At 27.3% G+C, this 21,001-nt stretch overlaps 3 protein-coding genes and 1 long non-coding RNA gene across 20 annotated transcripts; 2 read left to right on the plus strand and 2 right to left on the minus strand.

Moving 5' to 3' along the window:
- Positions 1-1,296: 1,296 nt before the first annotated feature.
- Positions 1,297-5,630, minus strand: LOC126871428 (vesicle-fusing ATPase 1-like). Its single transcript, XM_050630253.1, has 10 exons — positions 5,428-5,630; positions 5,114-5,202; positions 4,549-4,773; positions 3,850-4,477; positions 3,544-3,768; positions 3,160-3,459; positions 2,765-3,055; positions 2,508-2,692; positions 2,262-2,420; positions 1,297-2,199 (listed from the first exon to the last, which is right to left on the minus strand). The coding sequence occupies exons 1-10, from the start codon at positions 5,437-5,439 to the stop codon at positions 2,082-2,084; spliced, it is 2,232 nt and encodes a 743-aa protein (XP_050486210.1). The 5' UTR covers positions 5,440-5,630; the 3' UTR covers positions 1,297-2,081.
- Positions 5,631-5,918: 288 nt separating this feature from the next.
- On the plus strand, positions 5,919-10,820 carry LOC126871462 (ADP-ribosylation factor-related protein 1). Of its 7 annotated transcripts, none has more exons than XM_050630340.1 (6): positions 5,922-8,446; positions 8,521-8,783; positions 8,857-9,027; positions 9,096-9,177; positions 9,254-9,425; positions 9,991-10,210. In XM_050630340.1, the coding sequence occupies exons 2-6, from the start codon at positions 8,691-8,693 to the stop codon at positions 10,088-10,090; spliced, it is 618 nt and encodes a 205-aa protein (XP_050486297.1). In that variant the 5' UTR covers positions 5,922-8,446; positions 8,521-8,690; the 3' UTR covers positions 10,091-10,210. The 7 variants fall into 7 exon arrangements, with proteins under 7 accessions (XP_050486302.1, XP_050486303.1, XP_050486297.1 ...); XM_050630341.1 differs by having other exon boundaries at positions 5,922-8,415; XM_050630344.1 differs by having other exon boundaries at positions 5,922-6,767.
- A 439-nt stretch (positions 10,821-11,259) lies between these two features.
- Positions 11,260-11,836, minus strand: LOC126871472 (uncharacterized). Its single transcript, XR_007691655.1, has 2 exons — positions 11,704-11,836; positions 11,260-11,623 (listed from the first exon to the last, which is right to left on the minus strand). It is a non-coding gene; the product is annotated as an uncharacterized LOC126871472 (long non-coding RNA).
- LOC126871426 (AP-1 complex subunit gamma-1) lies at positions 11,501-20,802 on the plus strand. 11 transcript variants are annotated; one of them, XM_050630240.1, is made up of 16 exons: positions 11,501-11,646; positions 12,762-12,880; positions 13,237-13,298; positions 13,806-13,998; positions 14,099-14,245; positions 14,335-14,650; positions 15,167-15,184; positions 15,841-16,251; positions 16,334-16,564; positions 16,652-16,873; positions 16,996-17,123; positions 17,230-17,476; positions 17,598-17,853; positions 17,929-18,089; positions 18,165-18,257; positions 18,347-20,802. In XM_050630240.1, the coding sequence occupies exons 2-16, from the start codon at positions 12,861-12,863 to the stop codon at positions 18,446-18,448; spliced, it is 2,607 nt and encodes an 868-aa protein (XP_050486197.1). In that variant the 5' UTR covers positions 11,501-11,646; positions 12,762-12,860; the 3' UTR covers positions 18,449-20,802. The 11 variants fall into 11 exon arrangements, with proteins under 11 accessions (XP_050486197.1, XP_050486205.1, XP_050486207.1 ...); XM_050630241.1 differs by having other exon boundaries at positions 11,619-12,133; positions 13,815-13,998; XM_050630239.1 differs by having other exon boundaries at positions 11,619-11,960.
- The last annotated feature ends 199 nt before the right edge of the window (positions 20,803-21,001 follow it).

Raw genomic sequence — 21,001 nt, forward strand, 5'->3', positions numbered from 1 at the left:
TAATATGCAAAATAAAATTAACAAAACTGATAGTAAATTTAACAAAAAAAGGACATATACATGAAAATATATGTGTACTATTTTTATATATCAGTAGTATATAATGTCCCCCAATATTTTTTTCAATTGTAAACTTCTTTTTTCTCAAATATTAATACAAAGTTGTAACTAAAAGGTTAAAAAGAACTATTAAAATTAATGGAGTGATCTTTTAACATGTTTAATTATCATGCTATAATAAAATTTGAATAAAATAGTTTTTATAACAAATATAATTTGTTACTATTGATTTTTAATATAATTTTTAATATTTCTAACGTAAATAATTTGAATTAAATAGTAGATATCATCATAATTTTAATTATTAATACAAATGAAATAAAATTTGTAAATAAGAATAATAAATATAACGCGAAACAGGCCCAATGCAATGAAGAATTGCATGAAAAATTTAAGCTGTATTATTATAACATACTGTATGCATATTTAAAAACCGATCAGTATAAAAATTAAAAATTATTGCACAATTATATACACTAATGTAATTACATAGTTTGTAATTTTTAATTGTAATATAATCATATTTGTATACAAACTATCAAAACAAAATAAGAGTAATATCAAGTGAGCGACATTATGATTATTATTATGTTTTATTTTTTATGTATAAATTACTAATTAGGTAAAATGTAGATAGATAATAACATTTTTAATCACTATACTCGATCAGATTTTATTTTACTTTTACACATATTACATATGTCGTAAATTTATTATTGTAATATATTAACACAGATATGATTCACATTACATATTTATCAAGTATAACTATTAATATTTAATATTGATATACAGATTTTCTTGTAGACAATTTAACTGTATATAAATACATATGTCAAATTAAATGAAATTATTCAATACATTTTCACTACACAGAGAAAGTAACATGAAACAAATTATTTAAATAACTTGCACAAAATAAATTACTTATTTATAACATGCACGATAATTTCAAAATTAATTTAGAATTTATCTAAAATCAAATTAGTTTTCAACTTTAATTAATAAAAAATATTCATCTTTTCATATATTTCTTATCAATTGCAAAAAAGTAAATATTTCTTGGAATGGTTTTGTTTATCTCTAAAAGGCATTAAGAGCATGTAGATGCTACAAACATCAATACTAACGCACATACATACATACATACATACATTTACAACTAGAATTACAGCAAACTGTAAAGTAATAATAAATACATAGCAGATTGTTGTATGGATATACATTACATACAAGTGAAGGCATACAAATATATTTTTATAATACATGTAACAAATTTCGATAATACATAAACAATTATGTTTATTGCTACAACATTGTTAGAAAACATGTTACTAATATAAACTGATTTTACAGTAGACTATAATAACAAATTAAAACTAAAGGAAGCATTTCTCTTTATCTTTTGCAAAGATACATGTAAATTTCATTTCTGCACAGATATAACACATAGTGCCCATTTCATATATAATAAAATTATATATGAATGATATTATATATTATATTACGTTAAATGTAAAATAAACTTTTAGTTTTCACAAGAAATTAAAAATTAAAAATTTATGCAATAATCTATTGCACATATTTAGTTGTATTATCACTTAACGAAAATTTTCATTTATCTTGGCTATTATATTTGCATCTTTTTACATTGTGTATTTTACATATTTTTAAATTAGTGGAATTATTTTGGAACTTTAAAGCAAGTTGTTATCAAGTAATTAAAAAAAATACAATTAAAAAATTATGAATACTGTATGTTTAACAGAATCATTTAAAAAAATAGTAGAAAATATCATTTTTATATAAAGCATATGCATAACATTTATAAATAATTAAAATGCTTTACTTAAGTATTCCTATGATATATATACCTCACACAATTGTACCTAATCTTTTCGACTGGTATAGATTTCATATGTATGTAAATGCAAATTTCTTTGTTACGTACGTATTATATACTCTTCCGTAAATCACATCTAATTCATTTCTACACAAATAATTACAGCTTTATATACTTATTACTCCAAACCACCTTCCTCTTCTAATTTTGATAAGAATTTTGAAACTCTATAATTTGGTTCCACTTGACGTGCCATGTCTACTAAGCATAGCAACTTCTTTATACCAATAAAAACTCTGAAAGAAAAATATACAAATCATGCTTTCGATATTGATAATTTTTTAGTATAAAGACATACCGTTTTCCCAGAAGTTTGGCATGTAAAGATACTATTTCATCTTTACTAAATAGTTCCACTTCCTCTAAAACGCTTAAGAGATGGTCAGGAGTAGATAAATTAGGTACATGAAGAGTTGTACTAAATGCTGACAACATTTCCATATCGTCTAAAACTTGTCTAAAAAGGGTACGGTAATTATATTAATAAAAATATATATTGTATTATTATCTTTAAGTATCATTGTATTAACATTAAGTATTTTACCTACGACTCGTGGTACAAAGTACTAATAATTTGCGACCACGAGGTGGTTGTTTCTTCAGTAAAACTAACAGCGCTTGTAAAGTCAAATTAGAATATCGTGGTCCAATGGAACCATAATCTAACAAACGCTCGATATTATCAACTAAAATGCAACTAAGTTGTGAACGATATGCATCGTCAAATATCTAAAAAAACATATATATATACCAAATATTATTAAATATATTATAATTAGAAAATATTCATTTTATATTTACCTTTCGAATTAAAAGACATTTTGCAGATTCTGTAAAACCAACCATATCTTCTGGTGTACATACTTTGACAAATGGGAAATCAGAATTTTTAGCTATTTGAGCAGCAAGTGCTGTTTTTCCACTATTCGGCGGTCCTTCTAACAAAACTGATACAAGACCAGAACCTTCTGTAGAGCGTGCCTCTTGAATATATAAATTACCATCAGACAAAATTTCTGCCACTGGTTTGCCCCAATTAATGATTCCACGTATAAGAAGATGATCTAATGCTTCTGCACTTGTACCAAATGCCTATAACATAAAGTGCAAATATTAATAAAAAATATATAATAAAATATAAATAAAAGTTATAGCTTTCTGTTAATAACATTTGAATTTTATTAAAAATTACTTACGGGTTTAACATCATTTTCCAAAGCATGAAGAAAATCTGCCCTGGAAACCATAAGTTTTTCCATTGCAGCAGGATCTACTTCTACCTTACTAGAAGCTTTGATTAATCTATTCATAGCAGTACTTTGTGCAGCTCTAACTAGACCTTCCAATTCTGCACCACTGAAATTTTTAGTTAATGTAGCTAATTCTTTTAAATCAACATCTGGTGATATCTTCTTATAATCTCTCATTCTAGATGTGTGAATATTAAGTATCTGAAATCTTCCATGTTCATCAGGTAAGCTAATTTCCATTTGTACCTGTATGTATACAAATTTTACTTAATTAAGTAAATGGTCTTTGGAACATTATTTTTAAAGCATATTTGATACTAAGAAGAATACCTCTAATCTACCAGGTCGTAATAAAGCTTCATCAATCATATCTCTTCTGTTAGTCATACCAATAACGAGAATATTATTTAGCTGCTCCACACCATCTATTTTTGCAAGCAACTGATTTACAACAGTATCGTGAACCCCTGTATTTCCGGCAACACTACCTCGAGATTTACAAATAGCATCAATTTCGTCAAAAATAATTATATGTAATCCACTATTTGGTCCAAGCTAAGAATAAATATTTATTTATTAGTATACTAGTAATAATTTGTATAAAACACCTAATGAAGGTTGAAAATATCTTCATACCCTCTTCTCCTCCTCTTCAGCATCAGCAAATAATCGTCTAATATTAGCTTCACTTTCTCCAACATATTTATCCAAAATCTGAGGGCCATTGACGATTTTAGGTTCTCTAGCATTTAACATAGTCCCTATTTGCCGTGCCATTAACGTTTTACCTGTACCTGGTGGGCCATAAAGTAAAATTCCTTTCACATGTTTACAACCCAATTGAGTAACAATTTCTGGTGGAAAAACTCGTGACGCAAATGCTCTCCGAAAAATAGCACTGAATTCTTTATCTAAACCACCAATTCCCATTTTTTGGAAGTCCCAATCTGGATTGATAATTGATTGACGAACGACTTTCCCCTTTGCTTTACCAACAAGGTTTAAACTTGAATTTTCTGCTTTTTCAAACTGTATAACAGTATCACCCAAGCAACGTCCCATTTGGGTCTTTTTAGGTGCTGTATTTTGTCCAGAACTTATAGCAGATAAATCAGCAGCTTCCAAACTTTTAACTACAAGGCCGAGCATTTTTTTATCCTTGAACTGAAACACCAGCTGTTGACCCACGGTGAATGCCTGCCCCGAAAATTGTAATAAAAAATCTTTAGCCATTTCATCAGTGTTATATGGTTCCAAAGTAGTCCTAAAATAAATTGTATCATAAATTTTCTTACGGGTGCCATTTTTTTTAAATTTTTCATGTAATGTACATACGATTTTTTTTGTAAAAAGTCTGCTTCCAAGACAATAGTGCATAAACATTCTGTACTTGAGGTAGGATTAAAATGATACGGTCGCACTTCAATTTCCTGATTAAGGGAAAGAGTGGCCCATTTTCTCTGAGGTAAGCTAAATCCAACAGTTCCCCTAGGTACTTCATGATGCCGTTTTACAGTAAATACAAAATGATGATTTGGTGCGGTGGTAACTTCAATATGCCTAAAAAATACGACCATGTTAAACTTATCTCTAAAACTCTAAATTACAAATTAAATTAAATTGTATTATTCTTTTATCTTATTATAGTAATATTAAATTATTTCATTTATTTTATATAAATTTGAAATTTTGAATTATCTATCAATATGTACTCAATATCTTATACATAAGATTGATATATAACAATTACAAATAAAAAGATAAATTAAATTACATTTCAATTTAATTGGTTTAAAGTCTTATCAAAATCTATATATGTATTCATATATGTATACATAGACACTTAAGCTTTAAATCTTATTATAGGTAACAAATCAATAAATTAATAAGATACCTTTACCTGACATCATCTGGGAAGTCATCTGGATTGATTATAGCACAATTTGTAATACTAAGTTCATCAGTAGGACACCTTACTGCTTTCATCCTCTATGAAAAAAAGTAAATTTTACGATTAAAAAAGTGAATCATACTTATTGACAGCATATCACTTTCATAGTCCTAGGTATTGATGAAGTATTGAGCAAGGAGGAGATGACACAAAATTCTTTTTAAAGATATGTTCAATTACATACAACGCATATTTATTACGTAAAATATATAAAATAAATAAATAAAACAAAGTATTAAATCACTTTCATATTTGAAACTTACCATTGCTGACATTTTTTGATAGAATTGAAAGGAGTAAGTTTATATTCACAGTATGAGACCTGCAATGCAGGATAGAAATATCATCACGATCTTATACAGTATAAGTATGTATACGATAGGTTCGGCAACTCGTCGAAATTTTGGTGGTGGAGAATGTCATCATTTTAATATATTTTAATCCTCTCACTAGCCGCATAACGGCGCTGTCATGAAATTCCCAAAAGAGAAAAATTCGAATTACCGTATCTATATATGTTCACAGTGTAAATAAAGATGTTATCACAAAATTTCTCTCTTGAGAGAATATAACGTCGTATTAATCCCACTCGCTTATATCACATGAATTTCGTTTTATGTTTCTTCGCGTTGCATCTACAACGTTATCCCCTTACCTCCATTTTTCTACAGTATGGACGAGAGCATGGTCGTATCCACAAATCTGGAGACTGTTGTGGATGGGGTAAAGGTCTTAACATTGGAAGTTGTGTTTTATAAATCGGCCACCACAGACGCTGGGTTCAAGTGATTAGGATTTTGCATTTAACGCCATCCTGCAGTGAAAACAATAACTGATTGAAAGTAAAGAATATAAACTAAACTACTGGGTTTACTCAACTGGATTAAACTGACATAATTTTTATAATTTTTTACCATTTACTTAAAATAAGTACATATATAGTCTCCCTAACAAGACGAGACAGTAAACGTAAACAAAACTTGACTACTGTGATTGCAACTATTGGTTGGCGATTAGTAACACTTGAATGAGAAAGAGACGGAGGTAAACGAACCCGGGCTATATTTGCATATTGGCGTTGCACAACAAATCCTAACCACTTGATTAAAGCGCTTTAAGAATCTTACTCTTTCTACGGGAGTTTCTAAAACTGTATATAACTTGTATACAACACTAAGTATGAGTCATGACGTCAGTAATCCACTAACTATAATCACAAGTTGTGGTTGTTGATCATCTGTCTGGTACCGTTACCACAATATAGTACTACATTTCCTCTCTGGTATTACATATTACATAGTACACAATAATAAGAAAGTATCTCCAAGTGAAATCAGTGATTTTAAATGTCTCAGAAATGATTAAGTTTTGAAAAATAATTCAAATGTAAAAATTAAAAAAATTGTAATAGTTTCTGATCTCTTACATGGATCTTCTACATTTAATCACAGGAACAATTGCCACAATTGACTCAACAATAGCTATGTGGCTCACAAAAGCAACAGACACATGATGTACAATGACAGTCATCTAGACAATCATAACAGATATTGTTTATACTTTACTGGAGTCAGAATGAAATTCTATTTAGAAATATGAAACGGTAATTTGTACTTTATTTTTGTGTATTTCTATGTAGGAAATTGCTATAGCTTTAAGAAAAAATAGTTCTGAAAAAAAACACTTATGGAAGCTTTGCATTAAATGTATTTGGACCAAATACATACTACTAAGAACTAGCCATAACAGAGAACAAGTAGGTAGAAAAATTATATGGAAACAAATATCTTTAAACTCATTTCTCCTAAAAATTTTTTAGCGATTATTCTACATTAATGTTCCTTAAATATTGCTGATCTAAAACAGGAACAGTAAAGAAAAGTAGCTTTGCGATGAAATAAAAATTCATTTATGTTTTTTGTACAAGATATATGTATCTTTCATAAAATAAATGTTGTTATTTTGCAGATTATTATGACTTTAATTAGAACAATTTTTTATTATTAATACAAATATTTTATTTATATTATAATAATATTGTACTAATAATATAAAATCGATTATTACGTAAGTAATAATTTTAATGAAAAATATTTTGGATAAAAATTGGGTGGTTTCAAGGAAAAAATAATTTGATGTGATTATTTTTTTATAAAAGAATGCATAGAGAACACATGAAAGTTAAAATAGTTTTTTCTGAGAAATAGAACTATATATCTTTTTTACACATATCGATTTGGCGGAACATTCTACGTCAAAACTTATTAAAATATAACATTAAAGAAATCAATGATTAAATTAAAAAATGAAATATTTGATATAAAAATCTGAAATAACGCACGAATTATTGATTTTGTTGACATTGCATTTTTATGCTTTGCTACAGAACTTAACCCAAACATATCCAAAATTGTAGAAGTACAATATATAATGTCGAAAATATCTTTGCGAATTTGTCAAAGTCACGATATGACATAATGATATGACGTTATTTTTTAATAGTTTATAATTAAAAAGTCGCTTAGTTTCGAATTGTATATAATAGTACAACTCTTCAAGAATGGAGAAAGCCTCTGCCACTTGCTGTGTGATTTCTTAAAATTGTAAAAATTAACTTTTATGAAGTTGTGTGTTTATGTGACAAATAGCTTTTTGCAAAAACTAATAAATATTTGGGAATGAAATATGGTACACTTTTTAAGGATGATAAAAGCTACATTTATATAAAGTTTCGACTTCGTATATTCAATTTTACACGAATAATTGACATTTGAAAAAAGTGCGTTTTTGAACGGTTTTTATTTGCTTACAGCTCAACGAGCTAACCAATCTTAACGTTCGATATCTCATTTGATAGATATTTTTAATATCTACGACTTTTATTGTAAACTTTTTGGGGATCGATTATTACGTTTATTGTTACATGCAAAAAATGTGTTTTCAGCAACTTTGAAGATTGTTTACAGAATCTGTGCAAGAAATTTTGAGTGGCAGACGTATCGGATCTGTTTCTGAATATGATTTTAACAAATTCGCATAATAAAATTTCAGATACGATTTTTTGCCAAATTTGGACCATTTTGGGGCTAATTTGGCTGAATTAGTAAAGTTTCAACTTGAAGATAAAAAATAAGATAAGAACATAAAAAGTTAACGAAGTCATTGCATAAATATTTGAATGCGAATATAATAAGAAGTAATATAAAATAATAATGTTTTCTCAGGTTATATGTTAATAGATAATTAAAATTGTAAATATCTATTTTACAATATACATAGTTTGTACGTAAAAAATACATACATATATATTGTGTAATTTATATCACATACACTTAGTAATGCGTACATTATTTCAGTATATTTGTTTTTATTAATCTCACTGTGACTTCATACTACATATATGTAAAATACGCACATAGAATATATGATCTGCATGGACGACCATATATACATATATATTTTTTTTCGAACATGATATGTAAACAACATGAAATGTAAATTTTTTGATAATTAATCGCGCTTTGAAATGTACACACTTTTACATGGGTTGTACAAGTATCTTGTGCAAAAAGATGAATATTTTATATTAATATTAGGCCTCGATAATGCAGGGAAAACGGTGAGGAATTAAAAAGCTGTGTATTTGTGGTTAAGTAAACAAATTCGTTTCTAAATGGTTTTTGAATCCATAGACATATTTAGAGGCGGCGAAAACAAAATTTACAAAGAATTACAAAGGTATGAATCCTTGCAAAATTACAACAACCGTTGGTTTAAATATTGGAAAAATTGATATAGCTGGTGTTCGTTTTAACTTCTGGGATCTTGGTGGACAAGAGGAACTTCGATCACTGTGGGATAAGGTAATTGATAATTTGATATATATCTATTTATTCTATTGCAAGAAATTATATATATTTTATGTTTATAGTATTATGCAGAATCACATGCTGTCATTTACATAGTTGATTCATCAGATCGAGAAAAGATACCTGAATCTAAAGAAACTTTTGGTAAAGTTTAAAAAAAATAGAATATACATTGAATTATTACATTTTTTATTGGATAAATATTTATATTTTATTACAGATAGAGTTATATCGTCAGAACACTTAATAGGTGTACCACTTTTAGTCCTAGCTAATAAGCAGGATGTGCCTGATTGTATGGGTGTTAGAGAAGTAAAACCAATTTTTAATCAAAATGCACACCTAATAGGTAGAAGAGATTGTATGGTGATGCCTGTTTCTGCTTTGAATGGGTATGTACATTTTTAGACTTATTTATTTTAATTTTGTTTTCTTTTATTGAAATTAAATTGTATTATGTACTTATTTATATTAATATGATTTTATGAGTTACATATAATTTTTTTAAGTTTCTAGTGTAATGACATAAATGACTAATTGATAAATGAATAAAATATGAATTACAAAGAAAATTGCTTAAAAAGAATAATTACTTTAAGTTGAATGCAACAAATCTTATGTTAAGTAAAAAAAATACTTCATAACATGATATCATGTCAATTTTCTATTTTAGTTGTAAATTGTTTATTTCTGTAATGATTTACTAAAATTACAATTAAAATAGTAATTATTTTCTAATTTTTTAATCAATAGTATTTGAGTTTAAATATTATTTTTATACATATAATTACATAAGATTTAATGAAAACATAAAACATTTTTAATGTAAATAATAAATTATCAATCAAATTATACTGTATAATTTTGAATATGTTATATTGATAAGATGGGCATGTTATGAAATTTATGAGTTATTTAAAACAATTATATCATATAATTATTTATACAATACAAAAGGGATGGCATAGATGAAGGAATTCACTGGCTCGTGGATTGTGTCAAGAGAAACAATGACGTTCGGCCCCCTCGTAATCAGAATGACAATTGTCTGTCCTAACAAGACATTCCTGATTTCTTTCATATAAGTTGATATATGAACAGTATTTTAATGTAAAAACTCTGTACATTTACATTAGAAACTACATTTTTACTAATAAACTTTGTTTTGTAATCTGTACTAATTGAATTACTTACTCTGTCATTTTGTATTTACGATAACAGAATATTAATATCTCTTTTTAATTTGTAAAAGGTAGCTCTTTTACATTTTATTTATTATTATTTGTTTCATTGCTTTTTAATCTACTTTAATATCAGCTTTATTATCAATTGTTACATGATAATTATTACCAATTGATATTTTAGTAGTTTTTATTCTTTATTTAGTATAATTAATGAATTTCCCAATTACTCTGTTAACTGATCTGTATTACTGATATCAAGGTAGTTGAGATAAGAGATAATGCTAACACCTTATTTCCCCTTCTGTCATGTTGGTGATAAAAAGTCTTCAAAACTGTTACTTCAGTTGTCTACTAGACAATATACGATTTATAATTTCAGTATTAAATGTTTGTAATAATCTTCTAGTGCACCATGTGGACATATTACGAATCTGAAGATTGGAGTGTTTTACCACCAGAATTGAATAGAAGGTGACGATTTTGTTATCTCTAACATCTCATACAAAAATTAGTTCTAGATATATATAAATTATGTATAATCACATATCTATTTATCACTTTAAACTATTTATATATATATAATAAATGTTTATTTGTAACAAGCATGTGATATAAATTATTCCATAACATTAACAGTGTATATAATTATATTATTAGAATTACTTCTATGAAAAATATTACAAAATTATATTTCATTGAAAAATTTATTTGATACAAATGAAATAACAAAAAATTATGTAATTTAATTTAATGAATATCTAATAGCAATCTATACCAAATAAGTATTTTTATATTAGATATGCTAACATATTGTAGATATACATATGTATGTCACAATTTTATTATTTTTAATACAAATTGTGCAATGACGCTCAAATTATATATTAATATTTCATCATAAGAGTGAGAGAGGGAGAGAGAAAGAAAAAATTCTATTTTCAATGAGAAAATATGCATCACTAAAATTCTCAATAAAGACATCTTATCGGAACATAGGGGGAAAAATGGATCATAAACTTTCGATTGAACAAAACAGTACAAATTTCGCGCTTTAGAAATGAACATCATTTTTATTCACTACGTTGAGCAAAAGTGTAAATAAGAGAGTTGGAATTAACGGTAGAAGTATAATGAAACAATTGGAATTTCGGAAAAGAATAATTGTTACATCCATTCACTGATGTTTCAATTGTAAGGAATGTATATTGTAGAAAATGGTCACGATAACATTAACCAAAAAGCCACGGTATTATCAGGAACAACGTCAGTGAAAATGGGTAGCCATTTTGATTTTTGGTGTGCGAATACCGCGGACCATCGTGAAGAGTGTTTGTCGTGTGATAGGCTAAACGACTGTGGACGTTTAACTATGTCCATGGTTTTTTTCCCAGTTGATTAACCCTTTACTGTGAATCAAACGTTTCGTACGGTACGTATTGTCAACGATATAAAGTCAAATTAGGAGCGAAATACTCGGAATGCAAACCGTATATGTAAACCGATACAGGCCGATATACCAGGTGCAGAATAGAGACTATGCAGAAGTGAGTGAGGGCGCACAACTCGCGCCCTAGGAGGCGAGGCATATCTCGCCGTATTTGTCATACGACGTTACGTGTAAAAGGTGGGCGATACGACGACGATAGATTCGACGGCGTCTTCGTGTCGTCTCATACGTACGCTGTGAAACGTCGTTTAGATATTTCCGGATCTCAAGTTTGCTGAAAACGACGTCCTTGACTGGTACTGTTTGACAGCTAGAAAACTAACCCTTGGTTCGATGCCCTTCAGTGCGAACGATCTTTTATATAACCGGTTTACACGTTTTACAATATGCTGTCGAGTTGTACGAGCGTACGACCGCGACGCGTTTTTATAGCACGTGAATTTCTGGTCGAATGACATTCAAAAACTAGGTAATATCCATTGCATGCATTGCACTCTTCTGATCGACTACTTAGATTTCGCCAGCGAAACCGGTTATTTTGTATTTATATGCACGTTTTATAACGCGTTTAAAATAGAATATTAAGTTTATGTTCTCTATTCAACAAAGAACCTGTATATTGTATTTGTTTTTGTCTTTTATATACAAACTTTCAAGCTTTTATTGTATGCAACAAATTACTGATAAACTAAAATCATATTACAAATAATTTATTTGTATTTGTTTCAAGATATAATACTTTCCAAATAGTATTGCTCATAATTACTTTTATTTATCCCCTTTGTGAAAGATAATTAAACAATTATAATGTATACAAAAACAATATATATGTTTACTTTTTATATTGTGTGATATGTAAATATAATTTTAATTGGTTCTTATGTCATATATTGTTATATTGTAATTTTAATATATTTTTCATTTTGTACTATTTTTATATAATGATGGTTTTATTAAATTAATGATTAAAAATTTTTCAAGAAGAAAGATAGAGAACATCAACTTATTTTTATTTATTTTATACTTGTAGTTGTTTAAAGTTTTTGCAAATGATATTTTACAATTGTCCATAATATTATGTGACCTTTTCTCAATAGGAAGGAAACTGTGTGTTCCATACTCATCTATACTTCATTTGTATTATTGAAGTTCGTCATATACATTTGAGAACATCATTGAGAACATCATTGAGAACCATGAATGCTTCAGAACACGGGTAATATATATTTTCTAACATTAAGTTAATTATTCATAACAGTATCCCCTTATATAATGAAAAGATATGAAAATGTTATTAAATGTAAATTACTGCTAATCTTTTAGATCTTTTTCTAATACTATACTAATTTTAATACAGTTATTCTTAAGTTTTAATTGAAAGAACAATTTGTTATTGCAATGATAGAAAATATGTTATTTCAATAGTCTTTTGTAATATTGCTTGAAAAAAACATTGTTCATTTGAAGCAAGTATAGAATAATTGGAATCGTATCATGAGTGTCATTGCACAACAAACAAAATGGTATGTAAATGGTTTGTGTGTGTAAATAGCATGGGTGTGTATATTGCAGGTTTAACCCAGCCTTTAATATGGCCTCCATAAAACAAGCATTTAATGAAGCAGTAGAAAGAGGTAAGAGAGTGCAATATTTATTTATAATAAATATATAATGAATACTTGTATTAGTTCTTATAGTATTTTGTAATTTATATGCTTATTATTAATTCTATATATTACAAGCCTCAAACTTAAGAAATATCTCATGTTTTTATAATATTAACTTAAAACTCTAATTAAATAGGTGTCATAATTAACTCCATTGATCTACTTTAAATTGATTATCTTTAGTAATGAATATAATTTAATTTTTCAATAAATAAGTAACATTGAAATATTTATCATGTTTTTTAAAATAAATGGAAGGGTGATATAAGAATAGAACATAAATAATTTTAAAAATATCATTGTTATAAAACTTTACTATTATATAATTTCCTCCTGTAGAATTAAATATTGCTCCATATCATTGCTTGTATTTCACATACAAAATAATTTTCTGCGATTATTATTCATAACTTGAGCATTTAACTCATTAAATCCTACTAACATTAAACTTGATAACATGTTATAATTTAAAAGTCTCAACAGTTAGAATGCCTGCACCAACTCGATTGAGGGATCTCATCAGACAAATAAGAGCTGCTAGAACTGCAGCAGAAGAAAGGACAGTTGTTAACAAGGAATGTGCTTATATTCGTTCAACATTCAGAGAAGAAGATAGTGTATGGAGATGTCGCAATATTGCGAAACTTTTATATATTCATATGCTTGGGTTTGTATTAAATTTTCTCTTTATATTCACTAATAAGTTCAACAATGTATATTTAATATTCTTTTTTTTATTAGAAATAAAAATTCTATTAATTTTGTAGATATCCAGCTCATTTTGGTCAACTAGAATGTCTAAAACTTATTGCATCCCCAAGGTTTACAGACAAACGAATTGGTTACTTAGGTGCAATGTTACTGCTAGATGAACGACAAGATGTTCATCTTTTAATTACAAATTGTTTAAAAAAGTAATAATTCGCTAAAATTATTTTAATATTTTTTAAAAGCCTATATAATAGGGTATTTTAATATTTTAAACATTTAATTCCTCTTGCAGTGATTTAAATAGCTCCACACAATTTGTTATTGGTTTGGCATTATGTACTTTGGGTGCAATTGCATCACCAGAAATGGCAAGGGATTTGGCATCTGAAGTTGAAAGGCTAATGAAGTCAGCAAATGCATATATTCGAAAAAAAGCAGCACTTTGTGCATTCAGAATTATTAGACGTGTACCAGAGTTAATGGAAATGTTTCTACCTGCTACTCGTAGTTTAATTACAGAGAAAAACCATGGTGTATTAATTACAGGTGTCACACTTATTACAGAAATGTGTGAAAATAGTGTTGATACATTGAATCATTTTAAAAAGGTAAATTTTACATGTTTTAATAAGTGATAGAGGGATACTACATCAAAACTAGTAAAATACTTAGTTGTTTGTGACTAGTATTACAAACATTTTGTCATTGCATCAAAGAACATTATACATTATTTTTTTAATTCAATTTAAGTTTTTTTAATGTTGTCATATCTAGTCTGCTAGTTCAATAGCTGCAAGCTAGATCGTAGTAGCATTATCAGTTAACCAGAGCATTGAACTCATACTCCTAGTAAAAATTTTTATATTGAAGCAAATTGAACATTTACTAAAAAAGATTACCAAAAAGAATGTGTAGTCTATAATTTTACTTATATTTTATTAATAACAGTGCTATGACAAAGGACATAAATGTATCTGTTGATAAAACACAAATGTCTTAATATATATAAAATATTTCATAAAAAAGTTTCAAATGTGATTAATAATCTTAAATAAGTGTTATTGTTTAATAATTCTTTGCTCATAGTGATATTCATAATATAAGTATGGTTTTATCTTCTTTAGGAATGCGGCCATCGAGAGGTAAAAAGCATACGAGCATTTTTTATATTTTTGCATGTTATGCTTATTGTGGATATCATTTTTATCTTTTATTCTATGTAATTTTTATTGAAGATACTTGATTATTTATATTAAATGCTTTACTAATACAAAATCAATATAAAATAATGAAATATGAAAACACATGCATGTATTTTAAAATTATAGTACCTATAACATGAAATACTTTCAATAAATGCATATTGAATATTAATTGAATTTTTATAAATAACATTTTAATATTTTACTTTTTTATTGAACATATGTTTGTATAAGAATGTATTTTAATTATATGAAGCACAGTTATTGAATATCTTTCTAGTTATATTATTTATATTATGGATGTTAAGGTGTATCTGTTTGTGCACAAATAATGTAATATAATTGATGTTACTTTGTGATCTTTCTTAGCAGCTTATATCTGTTTCTTAAATATAACAATGTATATCTTTATTTTTGTATCTAGAATTAAATATTGCTTTTTGATAACTTCATAAAAGTTTTTAATGGAACTATGCATTGTCATTCTATTATAATTTGTTTATTGGTATATGTTTACAGATTTCTTGGTTAAACTTTGTTTACTTAAAATTGTGTAAATAATATATTATTCAATAAAAATAAAATTATTATTTCAGATTGTGCCAAATCTTGTGAGGATCTTAAAAAATTTAATACTAGCTGGATATTCTCCAGAACATGATGTATCTGGAGTATCTGACCCGTTCCTTCAAGTAAAAATATTACGTCTCCTTCGAATTTTGGGACGTAATGATATCGATGCATCCGAAGCAATGAACGATATACTTGCGCAAGTTGCAACTAATACAGAAACTAGCAAAAATGTTGGAAATACTATATTATATGAAACTGTATTATCTATTATGGATATAAAATCTGAAAGTGGACTGAGAGTGTTAGCAGTGAATATATTAGGTCGATTTTTATTAAATAACGATAAGAACATCCGATATGTTGCTTTGAATACGTTATTAAAAACAGTTTATGTAGATACAAGTGCAGTACAAAGACATCGCTCAACAATCCTGGTAATGTTTATCATGTTATTTTATATCTTTATATTTGATATTATTATATTACTAAACATTTCTTTCATTTTTTGTTTCTCAGGAGTGTCTAAAAGACCCGGATGTATCGATTAGAAGACGAGCTATGGAGCTTAGTTTTGCACTTGTAAATTCAAACAATATTAGGAACATGATGAAAGAGTTATTACTTTTTTTGGAACGTGCTGATCCAGAATTTAAAGCACAATGTAGTAGTAACATAGTAATGTCTGCCGAAAGATTTGCGCCAAATAAACGTTGGCATCTTGAAACGTTATTCAAAGTTCTTGTTGCTGTATGAAATTTATTACATTAATTTTACATATATTTCACTATTTATAGTTATTTTCAATCTTCATCATTGTAATTTTCTTGTTTCTAGGCTGGTAATTATGTTCGAGATGATGTAGTAGCATGCACCATTCAGTTAATTTCAGAAACCCAATCACAGCAAAGCTATGCTGTCAGTGCATTGTGGAGAGCACTGGAAAAAGATACATCCGATAAGCAACCTTTGGCTCAAGTTGCAACATGGTGTATTGGTGAATATGGTGATTTATTACTATATGGACCACCATCAGAAGATATAGATACTCCTGTCAATGTACGTATGTTAGACACTATGTATATCTGTATATGCTTACCCTCTATTCTTTATGATAAAATTAAGATAGTTAAAAAGTATTAAATAATTAATATATGTATATCTTTTTCTTTTATTATTAGTTAACAGAAGATGAAGTTATTGATGTTTATCAAAGGTTACTCTGGAGTCCGCAAAATACAGTAGTCACGAAACAATATACATTATTATCTCTCACAAAACTTAGCACAAGATTTCAGAAGGGTAATGAGTAAGTATTGCTGAAAAATCTAATTATTACTGGTACTATTATATTATTTTTTGCATTCATTTTCATATTTAAATAATTATTTACATAAGCCTTATATATATTTCAGAAAAATTCGTCAAATAATTGATACATTTGGAAGCAATTTACATATAGAATTGCAACAACGAGGTATCGAATTTTCACAGTTGTTCAGAAAATATGATCATTTACGACCTGCATTACTTGAAAGAATGCCTCCTATGGAAACTGCTAGACCACAAGCTAATGGAATTATTGGTATGGTAAATGGTGAACCAGAACCAGAAGAAGATAAATCTTCAGTTTTGGAAGCAAGTACTCCGCCATCTGATTCAGTAAGTTTGTATCGAACAGTTTATAAGAATTATAATTTGAATGAAATAACCTGCACAGCAAAATATGTGAAATATTTTTATATTTAATTAACAGAGTTTAATATTTTTTATATTTTTCTAGAGTGCACTTCTAGATTTGCTTGGAACCACCGACTTAGGAATGACATCTTCTGTATCAAATAAAAGTCCACCTTCTAATTCAACAAATACAGTAAACAATAATGATCTTTTGGATCTACTTGGTAGTTTGGATTTAAGTGCACCTACATCTACATCTACACTGCCACAGGCACAAACGCCATTACAAATATTTAGTCCCACTAATACAACAAACTTTTTAATGGATGGTTTGCTTAATTCATCATCAATTCAAAATGGTTTGTGCAACTTAATCAAATACTTATTTCTTACTGCTAATACTATACAAATCTCATTTTATTTTATAACTCTAGATACACTTTCTATGATTGTATTGGATAAAGCAGGACTTAAAATAACCTTCAAATTGGAAAGACCACCAGACATTGCTGATTTATTAATTATTAATATGTCAGCGCAAAATTCTGGAAGTGCTATATTGACTGATTTTCTGTTTCAAGCAGCAGTTCCTAAGGTAGTAGTCAATTTCGTGTTACAGTTATTAAATATAAAGAATCATGGGGATTACTTTTTATGTATTATTATTTAGACATTCCAGCTACAAATGTTGTCACCATCAAGCACAGTCATTCCTCCTTCTGGGCAAGTTACTCAAGTATTGAAAGTTACAAATATCAGCAAAGTAAGTTCATATGACAGTATTCTATTTAAAAAATTTTTACAGAAGTGTTTCACTTTATTATTGATCACCCATATATTTTCCTAATTTAGGTACCTTTAAGAATGAGATTACGTATATCTTACACTGGACCAACAGGACCAGTTTTGGAACAAACGGAAGTAAATAATTTTCCTTCCCTAACATTGCAGTGACAAGATATATTAAGGAAGACAATTGTACATATGCCTGTCTAAATAATTATTGAGTCTTAAATAGACTGAAACCCAATTTCATCTTTTCATCAGATAAAATGAAAATATATTGGTAAAATGACACGTTTGGCAAAAACGCTTACCGATTGATTAATCTAATAATTCGTCAGAAATAATCATTGAATCTAATAAGATTCAAATCTATAATGAATTACATTTTTTTTAACATACATCTGCAAATTTTTCATCTGCTCACAAGCCATATTTTATATTTATAGAAAGCTGAGGACGTAATTTCTTGTAAGTATGATTTTTGCAAATATGCTTGTGTATAAATTGTTTTTAAATTCTGATTTTACACTGTTGAGTATAATAACATAATAAAATATCTTTTAAATATTTAAAAATTTATACAATAAACAACCATTCTTAGTATTTTTAAAACAAGTATTATTAATAAATTGGTTACTTCCATTATAAAATAATTTTTTAGCTATTATAAAATAGTTTTATAATTGATTTAAATTGGCATTTGTTGAGCAGATGGTACGATATTTATTTTGAAGTCTTTCAAAAATAGTAAAATTTATTATTATAATGAAATTATTAAATGTCAAAAAAAGAAAGAAAGGAATGTAAAATTTCTCTTGTACTATGCTGCATGTATTGTGAGATGTGTAAATATTTTCTCTAACTGAATAATAGACAGATAGAACAATATTACATGCAACACTGTTATTTGATCTGTTGGATTTCTAATCTTACAGCTTCTGATTTAGCGTATAATTTCTCGTATAGAATAATTAAAATAAAAAATACATACGAAAAAAAGGATACATAAGAGAAACTATTAAACTCACTTAATAATACTGATAAAAGGTGTTTGCCCCTAAAAATGTTGCTGCCCAATTATAAATGACAAGCACTTAAATCTCGTTGTAATAATTGATCTTTTCTACTATATTTGTAAGTAATAAACGGACGCGATTGCCTTGTAAATAATTAAATAATTACAGTAACATAGAAGTAATTAAATTCTTATTACGAGGAATGTAAAATGGGGTTCTTTACTACATATGTTTATGATACAATTGACATGTCAACAATTTATAGAGGAACATTGCTTCTTTCACGAAAAGTTTTTTTAAGTGAGAAGGGGGTTACACATAAATACATATACATGTAGCGTGTACGTTTGCTATACCCCATATTTACGTCTGTTATGGGTGGTGTTTATACTGTTTTGAATGTATTTGGAGTATATGATATCATTGGAGGGCTGATTTCTGGTTGTCAAATTATTTTATATATACATGTTCATTTATTAAATCACTTAAAATTATTAACAAATTTTCTTTTCATAAAAAAATTAAATTCACATAAAACTTTAAATAATTTAAGCATCATGCACAAAATCTAAAATTATTATTATTGATAAACATCGTTTTGTAATACATAATTTCTGAAAAAAACATATATTTGAATATTCTTTGTGAACTAACTAAAAATAGAGTAGAAATTATGATATGAAGAAGTATTTTTACATTCCTTTTATTATAGGATTTATTTAACTATGTAAAAATGTGTAAGATTCAATTTAAGAGAAGTTAAAAGATTTAATTCTTAATCTTAATTAAATGGATTTGAAAATTGTATGAGTGAATTGAACCTTTTGAAACAAAAATTCATATCTTTTTATACGTGTTATTTTTTCCTATATGAAGCAAATATTTGATGATGAATGTGCGTCTAAATCATGCGAAACAGTACACAATAAATTGCGTAAAAAGTAGCAATAGCAAATCTTACTCGCAAGTATTCACCTTTTTCAAGATTTTATGTAAATGAAGTTACGATGCAGTTGTACTTAATTGTATTTAATTTACCTTATTCTAATAGTATTGTATGAACATGTAGATTTTTAAGCGCAATTAATTTTAGTATTATAAAACGTCTAGTACTTTGAATAACTAAGTTAACAAAATGTTCTTTTACTATTTCTTTTTCTTAAATTTCTTTTAAAGCATAATTATCATAACATACTAGTAAAAGTATATTATCAGTATAACTGTATGCATTTTAGCTCCGTCCCTTATATGTTGTGCGCTATGAATGCGGTGTATAATTCTAGAACAGGTGGGTGTGTTTCTGAGTGGCCTTGTCCTAAAGTCTATGACACAGTGTCAGCCCTTCGGTGGGGTGTACTCTGCCTACTTGTTCTCAATATTATATTAGTTTTATAAATATAAATATATATAAATCAACTGTGAGGATATTGAATAATGATAAAGATGCTGTATATATACTTTCTAGAGACTCAAGGTGTGAAAATAAAATGTATTTTTATTCCACTACTCTTTGAAAAATATTGTATTAATAGTTATTTAGTTATTTCACTTATTTTTAGATTACAATTTTTGTTGATTATCTTATGCAAGAATAATTTCAATATGTATATTAAGATAATTATGATCATAGTAAAAATATAAAGACAAACTTATTTTTTTATTATATTTTAGTAAAAAATGTTCCTTATATTAATTACAACTTACG

The sequence above is a fragment of the Bombus huntii genome, chromosome 11, assembly GCF_024542735.1.
Source record: "Bombus huntii isolate Logan2020A chromosome 11, iyBomHunt1.1, whole genome shotgun sequence".
Lineage (NCBI taxonomy): Eukaryota > Metazoa > Arthropoda > Insecta > Hymenoptera > Apidae > Bombus > Bombus huntii.

Bases quoted from the DNA above. Each gene is read 5' to 3' on its own strand.
- LOC126871428 (XM_050630253.1), bottom strand. The intron at 4,774-5,113 runs GTAAAGGTATCT...CGTATTTTTTAG, and splicing joins GACTTCCCAGATGATGTCAG to GCATATTGAAGTTACCACCG. The intron at 4,478-4,548 runs GTATGTACATTA...AATTTATTTTAG, and splicing joins GACTTTTTACAAAAAAAATC to GACTACTTTGGAACCATATA.
- LOC126871462 (XM_050630340.1), top strand. From the start codon at position 8,691: ATGTACACACTTTTACATGGGTTGTACAAGTATCTTGTGCAAAAAGAT. The intron at 9,178-9,253 runs GTAAAGTTTAAA...ATTTTATTACAG, and splicing joins TGAATCTAAAGAAACTTTTG to ATAGAGTTATATCGTCAGAA. The intron at 9,426-9,990 runs GTATGTACATTT...ACAATACAAAAG, and splicing joins CCTGTTTCTGCTTTGAATGG to GGATGGCATAGATGAAGGAA.
- LOC126871426 (XM_050630240.1), top strand. From the start codon at position 12,861: ATGAATGCTTCAGAACACGG. The intron at 17,124-17,229 runs GTAAGTATTGCT...TATATATTTCAG, and splicing joins AGATTTCAGAAGGGTAATGA to AAAAATTCGTCAAATAATTG. The intron at 17,854-17,928 runs GTTTGTGCAACT...TTATAACTCTAG, and splicing joins TTCATCATCAATTCAAAATG to ATACACTTTCTATGATTGTA.